Genomic DNA, 12,124 nt, shown 5'->3' on the forward strand with positions numbered 1-12,124 from the left:
GGTACAATTATTACGATCAGACTGGCATTGTTTTAAGAAAATGTTAAAGCATTTATAGCCATTACACAAATATTTTTTTAGCAGGCATAGTCCACACCCCAGTGCACATGCATGCCTTGGTGAACGCATGGATATCAGGCAGGGCTGGTGCAAACCTGAATTGCAGATATCTGATACCAGGACATTGAGTGACCTGTATTACCCAGAATCCCCTGCCGACCCCCAGGGAGTGCCTGACACTCCGGAGGTCTCTGGGGACATATCAATCCACAGCATCTCATGCTATACAGCAGTGTTTAGCAATAACACAACACACACTCTCTTTGGGTTATTGGCTGAGTAGTTCCTTATCGACTGGCTGGCATTTTGAGGCTAAATTTAGCTTGCCTGGTGCGTGAGATGAATGCGGCTTATCAAACCCCTTCATAAAGTCAGCTGGATTCCTCAGGGGTAGAAAAGTAGACGAGAGAGCCTGATTCTTCAAGGGGTAGAAGAGCAGAAGAGAGAGCCTGATTCCTCAGGGGTAGAAGAATAAAAGAGAGAGCCTGATTCCTCAGGGGTAGAAGAATAGAAGAGAGAGTCTGATTCCTCAGGGGTAGAAGAGTAGAGGTCAGAGCTCAACTTTGCATCTACTCATTTTGTGACAGAATTCCAGCTTGCACAGTCCACCACATGACCATGTCACATAGTCTGTTATGCAATTGGTTACATCCACTAATGCTTCTAAAGTAATCTAAACTTTCTTTCAAGACTTGCACCATGCTTCTGTGCTCGTAGCTGGAGGCTTGCCCCCCATCGACACACAGATGGTTTTTAATTTTTAAATTCTCGAAATTTGCCAAACAGATTGTCCAATGGTTCGAGCAGCCAGACAAACAAATGCCAGATGGTAAGAGTAGTGTGGACTGCAGAAACACACACATGCACGCACACACATGCACATACACACAAACATGCACGCACGCACACACACAAACATGCATGCACATGCACACACACACACACACAGACACACATGCACGTGTACACATGCACACACAGACATACGCATATACATGCACACATACACACACACACACACGTATACATATACACGCACACACACACACACACACACACACACACACACACATTGTGTACCACTACGTTTGTGCAGTTGGGAATGCATTATTTAGACAGTTGTGAATACATTTTGAATGCAGTTGTGAATGTAGTTATGAATGTATTAAGTGCTGTAAATCCTCTTGTGCACGTCCTTCTTTAAACTCTGGAGCCACTTTGCAGAGTTCCTATCTAATATATAGGCAAATGTATATAAATAACCTAAGTCATATTTACTTTAAAACAAAAAAAAGCTATATCATTGAGAACTGCATTGCAGGGCTTCCCCAGTGCCAGGATTGATAACAATGTCTTTTCCACCCTCTGCAATACAACACCACTTATCACAGATAATCTTTTCCTTCAATATTTAAATAGTCATATTTCACATCAGCACGCAACTCCAGGCAAGAATAAAAGGAAAAGATTTTTTTAAACATTTGCAAACCGTCAGATTTATGGACTAATTTCCATTCCTTTTGAATTTTTCTTCAGTGGAATTGTGAAAGTGCATACATTTTTAAAGTAACGGAGGGATGCAGTTCGGTAATGGAAGAAGAGCTCCGTGTTTTACATTTTCTCATCTGCTGTGCTCTTGAAGGTGTTCCTGTCTGATTTGAGGATGCTACAGTGGCACTGCAATGGTTCTGAGCTGAGGGACGAGGGTAGATCAAGGGCAGTTGCAATGCAATGAGGCTGCCATGCCACCCATTCCAGTTCCTTGGTACCTTCCTATCAGAAGAGCTGACTACATGATTGTTCTGTTGAGTTTCCATTGCAGGTGCTCTGTGATCTTACCAGGATTTCTTCAGGCTAATACTCCAGTCCTGCATGATAGTGGGATGCACACTTTTCTGTAATGAATGTGTTACTTATGTTGCGTTTTGTGATAGTGATGGAATACTGTGTTATAAATTAGCCCTAATTGCTCCTGTAAGCACGTGAGTCTACTGATTTGTCATGCGTATGTGAGATCTCACCCACTAACCTTTCTTTTATAGCAACCTCAGAGTTGTGAAACAGTAAACCTGATTGGGGGGGGGGGGGGGGGGGGGAAACAAGCAGAGAGGAAATACTGCAAAAACAAATAAATACTGCATTCCAATATAGAGACGTACTGCAATGCAAACTGGGAAGATTGCGCTACCTATTAATAGAATCCATACAGGGGAGCTGGGAGCACTGCAGTGATCTTACATGGTTTAAACATCATGCCTGGGCCAGCTCATTTACATGTGGAAATTACAGCATTGGCTAGCAACCCTGACAGACAATGCAGCCCTGCTTTTGAACTCCTCCTCAAACATCTCAATCGCTGTTCTGATGAAAGGGACTACACAGCAGCATGGCTCTGCACAGCAGCATGTGTTCAATCTGCACTGTGGTGTTTAAAGTCCTGGCTGCTGTCTTTGTTGTCCTGCTTGCCTGTGTTTCCTGCATTTTCGACATGCACAGGGCATTTTCCGCAAGCAGCCTCAGGTTTCACTGTGTTTGTTGAAATGCCCTTGTGATGTGTGCAATGAGCTTTCATCAATGTGATGTGTGCATGGGGTTTCATCAATGTGATGTGTGCATGAGGTTTCATCAATGTGATGTGTGCATGAGGTTTCATCAATGTGATGTGTGCATGAGGTGAGGTTTCATCAATGTGATGTGTGCAATGAGGTTTCATCAATGTGATGTGTGCATGAGGTTTCATCAATGTGATGTGTGCAGTGAGGTTTCATCAATGTGATGTGTGCATGAGGTTTCATCAGTGTGTTGTGTGCATGAGGTTTCATCAATGTGATTTGTGCAATGAGGTTTCATCAATGTGATGTGTGCATGAGGTGAGGTTTCATCAATGTGATGTGTGCAATGAGGTTTCATCAATGTGATTTGTGCATGAGGTTTCATCAATGTGATGTGTGCAGTGAGGTTTCATCAATGTGATGTGTGCATGAGGTTTCATCAATGTGATTTGTGCAATGAGGTTTCATCAATGTGATGTGTGCATGAGGTGAGGTTTCATCAATGTGATTTGTGCAATGAGGTTTCATCAATGTGATGGGTGCATGAGGTGAGGTTTCATCAATGTGATGTGTGCAATGAGGTTTCATCAATGTGATGTGTGCAATGAGGTTTCATCAATGTGATGTGTGCATGAGGTTTCATCAATGTGATGTGTGCAGTGAGGTTTCATCAATGTGATGTGTGCAGTGAGGTTTCATCAATGTGATGTGTGCAGTGAGGTTTCATCAATGTGATGTGTGCAATGAGGTTTCATCAATGTGATGTGTGCAATGAGGTTTCATCAATGTGATGTGTGCAGTGAGGTTTCATCAATGTGATGTGTGCAATGAGGTTTCATCAATGTGATGTGTGCAGTGAGGTTTCATCAATGTGATGTGTGCAATGAGGTTTCATCAATGTGATGTGTGCAGTGAGGTTTCATCAATGTGATGTGTGCATGAGGTGAGGTTTCATCAATGTGATTTGTGCAATGAGGTTTCATCAATGTGATGGGTGCATGAGGTGAGGTTTCATCAATGTGATGTGTGCAATGAGGTTTCATCAATGTGATGTGTGCAGTGAGGTTTCATCAATGTGATGTGTGCAATGAGGTTTCATCAATGTGATGTGTGCAATGAGGTTTCATCAATGTGATGTGTGCAGTGAGGTTTCATCAATGTGATGTGTGCAGTGAGGTTTCATCAATGTGATGTGTGCATGAGGTGAGGTTTCATCAATGTGATGTGTGCAATGAGGTTTCATCAATGTGATGTGTGCAATGAGGTTTCATCAATGTGATGTGTGCATGAGGTTTCATCAATGTGATGTGTGCAATGAGGTTTCATCAATGTGATGTGTGCAATGAGGTTTCATCAGTGTGATGTGTGCATGTGAGGTTTCATCAATGTGATGTGTGCATGAGGTTTCATCAATGTGATGTGTGCAGTGAGGTTTCATTTCTTGCTGGTTTTAGATTGTATCATTAGTAAAGCGAGTGTCACTTAGACAAACCATTGCCTTTTTAAAATCTTTTTTTAATATGGATTTGTTTCGCCACCTCATGTACAGTAAACGCATTACGTAAATAGGGATTAGGGAGGGGGGCAATGTTTCCCATTTACTGTGGGGTCTATGCTGATTTCTGGGGGGGCCCCCGTGCCCGCTCCATTGCTCACACCAGTGGAGCAGGGCTGTCTTTTTCTTGTATTTCCGGCTCTTCTCTAGTGCAGTGTCTCCACTGTCACGATCCTCTTGTCATTCCAGTCTGTGCTCTGGGTCTAGCTGTGTATATGACTAATCATCTGGAATGGTTTCTGTTCTTTCTGCTGTTAATCCCCTATTGCCTTATATTGCCTAGCTTTGTGGTACCCAGATGAAGCCATGCTGCTCGGTGGATCTGGTGTTGTGCTGGCTGGGAAAATGTTTCACTGCGATCTTTCAAGTTTCCTTCTTGGTTGCATTTGATTTCATGCTCGTCTAATTGCGATGTGGCTGCGCTGTCTGTATTGTTTGACAGGTGCTGCGCTGTCTGTATTGTTTGACAGGTGCTGCCCTGTCTGTATTGTTTGACAGGTGCTGCCCTGTCTGTATTGTTTGACAGGTGCTGCCCTGTCTGTATTGTTTGACAGGTGCTGCCCTGTCTGTATTGTTTGACAGCTGCTGCCCTGTCTGTATTGTTTGACAACTGCTGCCCTGTCTGTATTGTTTGACAGGTGCTGCGCTGTCTGTATTGTTTGACAGGTGCTGCGCTGTCTGTATTGTTTGACAGGTGCTGCGCTGTCTGTATTGTTTGACAGGTGCTGCGCTGTCTGTATTGTTTGACAGGTGCTGCCCTGTCTGTATTGTTTGACAGGTGCTGCCCTGTCTGTATTGTTTGACAGGTGCTGCCCTGTCTGTATTGTTTGACAGGTGCTGCGCTGTCTGTATTGTTTGACAGGTGCTGCGCTGTCTGTATTGTTTGACAGGTGCTGCGCTGTCTGCATTGTTTGACAGGTGCTGCCCTGTCTGTATTGTTTGACAGGTGCTGCGCTGTCTGTATTGTTTGACAGGTGCTGCGCTGTCTGTATTGTTTGACAGGTGCTGCGCTGTCTGTATTGTTTGACAGGTGCTGCCCTGTCTGTATTGTTTGACAGGTGCTGCGCTGTCTGTATTGTTTGACAGGTGCCGCGCTGTCTGTATTGCTTGACAGGTTTACTCTAACTTGCTCATTTTCGTTCATGTGACTTTTTTTTATAATATACATGATAATGTAATAAATCAAATGAAATATGAACACATGAAAGAAGTCACTGAGCAAGTACAGATGGAGAATATCGACACTAACAATGGTATGCTTTGGAAGCAATGCTAGCACACCTTCGTACCCGAGTTAATCACAATCAAGCCATTACGAGGTTAATCCCCTTCCAATCCCCTTCCATTTCTCCTGCCTGCTCCTCTCGCTCACACACGCTGCTTTTCAATTAGTGCCTCCAGGGAGTAACCCAGCCCTCCTGCAATATTACAGACTCCTCACATTTCTGCACAATATGTCATTGATGCTAACTGAATAAAATAGCAACAGTAATTGACATACAGGAACTCATTTTCCCACATATCTGTTGAGGCACTTAAGTGGAGCTGTCAGCTAGTCTCTTCTAATTCTGTTTTGCCTGTTTGAAACTCGTTGCTGAATTTGACAAAAACTGCGAAGACCACGTGCAAACTCATTTCATTATTATTTTTTTTTTAAAATGTAGTTGTCGCCAAATATTTTTTATTGTTTTCTCCCAATTTAGAATATCCAATTATTATTTTAAGCTCGGCTCACTGCTGCCACCCCCACGCTGACTCGAGAGAGACGAAGATGGACACACGCTGTCCTCCGAAGCGTGTGCTGTCAGACGACTGCTTCTTTTCACTCTGCAGGCTCACCATGCAGCCACCTCAGAGCTACAGCGTCAGAGGACAACGCAGCCCTGGGCAGCTTACAGGCAAGCCCGCAGACTACAGGGGTCGCTGGTGCGCGTTGAGCCGAGGACACTCTGGCTGACCTAACCCCCCGGGCCAATTGTGTGCCGCCCCCTGGGAACTCCCGTCCACGGCCGGCAATAGAATAGCCTGGACTCGAACCGGCGACATGCAGGCTACAGGGCTTGCTGGATGCGCCACTTGGGAGCCCCCAAACTCATTCCTATACCCTCTGTAGAAGAGTGTTTGAATATTGAGTGATTCTGTATCACAATTACCTTAGCAGGTTCTGCTGCAGTGGTTGTAGGTCATGTCTTACAGATCTCAATGCAATGGTAGTCTAAGGATGCCCCTGCAGCTTGCTTTGAGAAATACTGACTGGAGCAAAGTGTAGTAAGGCTCATGTTTACAACAGGAATCTGTTAGAATATATTGTAGTCTTGATTAAAGCTCAGAGAATCCGATATGACTGCTTGGTAATCGATAGCCCCTTTTTTTCATAGCACTTTATATTACAGGGCATTAATAGCTGTGTAATGACATTCCAATAACCGAAGAGTCCTGCTCTTACCCGGTAACTACTGTGTAATTACATGGTGATGGGCTTGTTAATATCTTCTTACATCACTTGGCTGTTGCAGGTTGTGTTCCACTCAAAGCTAAGAGCTGCTTTCGGAGATCCCTGATGTCTGTTTTCTAGCCCTACACTCAAGGCAGCAGCTAGTTTCACAGGCCTGAAGCCCTGCTGATGTGTTTGCAGTGAAGTGCTGGAGTAATGAGTGTGCACAGTGGTTAAAGCAGCCTTTGTGACACTGATTTGAAATGGATTGCTCTGTGCATGTGGCTAGTTTAAAGAGTTTCTAACTATGATCCATAGGGGCTCTAGAGTAGGCTACACTCCGTAAGAGCTCAGCCTTGTTTTAAAGTGCCAGTTTGTATCCTAAGCTGTTTGTTGTTTTCTAATGAAGGCTTCTTTTAATCATCACGTCAAGTTGAGGGAGTGTGAGCGCTGCACCCAGCCGCAGGGCATCGTTCACAAGGGGTAAGGTAGGTATTCTGAGGAAGCTTTTTAGATTTTTACCCAAATATGTTTAATATTTAATGCACAGAGGGCGATAAAATAAGCTGACATGCACATTTAAATATAGCAAATAATGAATGTGATAGGCCTGCCTGGAAGTGTATATGAGAAGTGTTGAATAATTAGAGGCGGTATAAATACCTCATGCTGAGGTTTTCATGGATCTGTGAGAAGCTGCTTTGCGCTCCACCACCGAGCATGTAGACACCGCATAAATCTGTAAATCACGAACATCCCCGCATTGAATTGAAATGAAGGGCGGGGTTTACGACCAGGCTAAGGATCCCCAGTTTTATGACACTGTGGAGTTTACTGAACCCATGTACTGCACTGCACTGGAATGGGCTGATCACACATGCAACTGATAATATAATGAACTCGATGGCTGTCACATTGCAGGTCACACTTTCCAGCAAGTGACACTTGGAACCCATGAGGGCTTCGTCTGATCACTCACTCACTGGCATTCAAACAGAAGTCATATTTACAGTATTTGATACATCATTGCTTTTGAACTTCTGTCACGTATTCCATAGCAAACTACTTTTTTGTTTATGTGTCAATGCCAGTTATCGGTATTGGGTCTATTTTAATGAAGCAAACCTTGTCACCCTAACCCTAACCCTAACCCTGTATGCAGTGATGTTCATTATGAGGGGGTCTACATACAGAGACTGTATTTAGTGTATACAGTGATGTTCATTATGAGAGAGGGGGTCTACACACAGAGACTGTATTTAGTGTATACAGTGATGTTCATTATGAGAGAGGGGGTCTACATACAGAGACTGTATTTAGTGTATACAGTGATGTTCATTATGAGAGAGGGGGTCTACATACAGAGACTGTATTTAGTGTATACAGTGATGTTCATTATGAGAGAGGGGGTCTACATACAGAGACTGTATTTAGTGTATACAGTGATGTTCATTATGAGAGAGGGGGTCTACACACAGAGACTGTATTTAGTGTATACAGTGATGTTCATTATGAGAGAGGGGGTCTACATACAGAGACTGTATTTAGTGTATACAGTGATGTTCATTATGAGAGAGGGGGTCTACATACAGAGACTGTATTTAGTGTATACAGTGATGTTCATTATGAGAGAGGGGGTCTACATACAGAGACTGTATTTAGTGTATACAGTGATGTTCATTATGAGAGAGGGGGTCTACACACAGAGACTGTATTTAGTGTATACAGTGATGTTCATTATGAGAGAGGGGGTCTACACACAGAGACTGTATTTAGTGTATACAGTGATGTTCATTATGAGAGAGGGGGTCTACATACAGAGACTGTATTTAGTGTATACAGTGATGTTCATTATGAGAGAGGGGGTCTACACACAGAGACTGTATTTAGTGTATACAGTGATGTTCATTATGAGAGAGGGGGTCTACACACAGAGACTGTATTTAGTGTATACAGTGATGTTCATTATGAGAGAGGGGGTCTACACACAGAGACTGTATTTAGTGTATACAGTGATGTTCATTATGAGAGAGGGGGTCTACATACAGAGACTGTATTTAGTGTATACAGTGATGTTCATTATGAGAGAGGGGGTCTACACACAGAGACTGTATTTAGTGTATACAGTGATGTTCATTATGAGAGAGGGGGTCTACACACAGAGACTGTATTTAGTGTATACAGTGATGTTCATTATGAGAGAGGGGGTCTACACACAGAGACTGTATTTAGTGTATACAGTGATGTTCATTATGAGAGAGGGGGTCTACACACAGAGACTGTATTTAGTGTATACAGTGATGTTCATTATGAGAGAGGGGGTCTACATACAGAGACTGTATTTAGTGTATACAGTGATGTTCATTATGAGAGAGGGGGTCTACACACAGAGACTGTATTTAGTGTATACAGTGATGTTCATTATGAGAGAGGGGGTCTACATACAGAGACTGTATTTAGTGTATACAGTGATGTTCATTATGAGAGAGGGGGTCTACACACAGAGACTGTATTTAGTGTATACAGTGATGTTCATTATGAGAGAGGGGGTCTACATACAGAGACTGTATTTAGAATCGCCATGGTTTAACCCTTTTACGAATGACGACCTCATATGAGTCTAAGGAGAAACCCTCTCCTAGTCTTTATATGGGATGCATACGGAAGATGCAAGTGCATGGTGACATAAGCCATTTTGTTCCTAGTATAAAGCAATGTAAAAACATTTGATTTTTTTTTTTTTTAAATTGAAGAATACATTTCTTCTGTGACCAGAACTACTACAAATGTTTTTTTTTTTTTTTTTTTTTTTTTTAGCTATTTTCAGTATTTCGTGCAAGAAATGATTACATCGTTAAAATAAAAACCCAAATAAATAACTGTAAAATATGACAAAATAAATAAATAAATAAATAAAAATAACCCTTATAGTGTCTGTGTGAAACTCCGCCTAGCCCTGTCCCTGCCGGCATGCTGGTAGGAAAACGGAATGTGTTTATTACCGGCATAGACCTTCCAGGGATCGCCGACAAAGAAACCAGTTGCTTGCACCTCACTTTAGCATCGGCACTTTATTGATATGCGAAGCAAAAACACTGTAGGTACAGGCCAGCCCAGACTGGTCTTGAACCAGAAACCCATAACGCAGATCGAAGTCTGGAAGTGACACGGGTTACTATCTAAATGCAGTTCAGAAAAAGTTTTTTTATATTAATTATACGATATATATATAAATATATCTATATACATATAATATATATATATTATATATATATATATCATATATATATTTTTTCAATTAGAATTAAAACAGTGCAAAGACAAATTACGCGTCACAGAAACACGGTTCTGTAAGGTCTAGCAAACAGAAAAGCAGTTATTTCACCCGTAGTGTCTGTGAAACTGTATGAATGCTGCGCATTTGTTTGAAAAAAAAAAAAAAAAAAAAACAGCAAATCTTGAATCCTGTCACTTACAAAAACGCCATTAAATGACACGTTAACTCGGATCTGAAAAACATTACAAGCACACAAACTTTCACAACCTTGCTCCTTACTGTTCTGAACTCTGGTCCCCTGGGATATGCTTAGACGGTACCACGTGAGCTAAAGGAGGGGTGTCCGAAGCTACACACCCAGTAAAAGTCGTGCCTGTAACCAGCCCTCGGATACATTACGGAAGATAAGCGCAGTAACTTTGCTTGTCAGATGCTTATTAAAGTTTGAGCTGTAAAAGCGGGATATGGACTGTCACTAGTTAAATAGGTGAATGTTGTAATCACCCGTGCAGTCTTTATCTGCGCCTGAGACTTAGTACACATTTGACACCGTTGGCAGTCCTCCGTCAGATCAGAGCGGTCCAGTGTGCAGCGATGTCAGGAGACGGGACGGAACAGCGAGCGCTGCAGTATGAGCAAACTTTGGTAAGTGTCTGTGATACCCTGTGTTGGAGGGGTGTTGCTTTGGAACCGTGTTCTACAAAAAAAAAACCCACAAAAAACCCCAAACAAAACGAAAGAAGCTGCAACACTTCGCTGCTCAAATGCATTGCAGTGGGGCTGCTTACATTGAGAAAGTACACAACTAACAATAAAGAAAGTGCATTTGAAGGAACTGAGCGTGCTCTTTTTAATTAAGAGAGACAGTTCAGAGTAAAGTGACTCGGTCCAGTGTGGAGAGGCGTGTGTTTAGGTCGTTTTTGCAGATTTACGGCACTGACGTTTTGTTACGGAATGCTGCGGTATCTTTTCTGTGTGGAGTGCTCGGTTACTGTTTTCCCTTTTTCTGTTGTTATCACAATAACTTTACAACTCAGTATGAGACAGAAATCACTGCTTTAATTAATTAATTTATTATACATTTATCATAGCTAAAAACACTCCGCAATGTTTTGTGATAACAGTCCGGGGACATCTGTAATAAGCAGGGCAGGTATAGTGCCTTGGTATATCGGCATGCATTGCACATACTAATGTAACACTGCACACCCCTAATACGCTGTGTATCCTCCATCTGCCGTCCTCTACAATGGTTTATTTGTCAATACTCAATGCGCAGTTATCATGAGCGACAGGACCCGAGTAACGCCAGCGGATTGTTGCTGCTACATTGTATATTATCGTGGGTTGTGTGTTGTGTATCATGTACGCGCTTCCTAAACTCAGGCGGTATTGTTGTAACATGTTGGTTTTTAACGCGCTGCAGTGTGTGCGTGCCTGCCGGTGTCTCTTACAGCGTCGCTGTGGTCGCCGATGGGCTGAGCGGCTCTCCATACTGCTTTTAACCTGCTTTTCTCCAAGGAGTCGTCCTGTTTTAATAGTGATCTGATAGTATCGTGCGGGGCTCTGCTGTGACTTACTCTGGACTCCGAGTTTGTTGTTCTGCGGGCTCTGTATGTAGTTGGTGTTTGGCAGCGAGACGCTCTGACTATGGATGCTAGCTCGGTGCGCAAAGCTTGGCTCCACGGAGCCAAGCTTTGATGAAGAAGTGCTTTTCATATTGCAGTATTGCAGTCTGTATTTCAAGTGGAGTAGTTATTATTTCCACCTGTACTGCCAGTATTCCATTCATTGAAATGGGCTGAAGCCTTGTAGCAGCATGCTGGGTGGGTAGATGCACTTTTACCAGGGAGCAAGATCTCGTTTACATCTTGAGTGCTGCAAAGGCAGAGTGCTTTTAGCATGCCAGGACACAAGTCCCACACTGCACTGAATCTTCAGTGCCAGGGCAGGCAGAAATTCTGAACTTTTAATTCTGGGATTCAGCCAGCTCACTTTTAGCCTGTTGCTGAGAACGTTTTTGCAGTTGTTAATGTGTTCAGTTTGCTATGCTGAGGAGTGCCTGTGATACATTATCGAAGAGGCTTTTTAAATTGTGCATGCACCATAGCACAGCAGTGTAGGGTTATTTATTGATATCATCCTGCACTTGTGACAGCAGATTGTCCCAATTTAGTTATTTTTAATTAGCTTGTTATCTGTGTAACACAGAGAGCTCAAATGAAGTTGCCATTAGCACACACTGT

At 42.8% G+C, this 12,124-nt stretch overlaps 1 protein-coding gene across 2 annotated transcripts in view; it reads left to right on the plus strand.

Moving 5' to 3' along the window:
• Nucleotides 1-10,264: 10,264 nt before the first annotated feature.
• LOC121326839 (chloride channel protein 2-like) overlaps nucleotides 10,265-12,124 on the plus strand; it is a 131,359-nt gene continuing 129,499 nt past the window's right edge. For both annotated transcript variants that reach the window (XM_041270410.1, XM_041270411.1), the window contains exon 1: nucleotides 10,265-10,523. In XM_041270410.1, the coding sequence (XP_041126344.1) occupies nucleotides 10,473-10,523 (51 nt within the window). In that variant the 5' untranslated portion in view covers nucleotides 10,265-10,472. The remainder of the gene's footprint in view (nucleotides 10,524-12,124) is intronic.

The sequence above is a fragment of the Polyodon spathula genome, chromosome 14, assembly GCF_017654505.1.
Source record: "Polyodon spathula isolate WHYD16114869_AA chromosome 14, ASM1765450v1, whole genome shotgun sequence".
NCBI classification, from domain to species: domain Eukaryota; kingdom Metazoa; phylum Chordata; class Actinopteri; order Acipenseriformes; family Polyodontidae; genus Polyodon; species Polyodon spathula.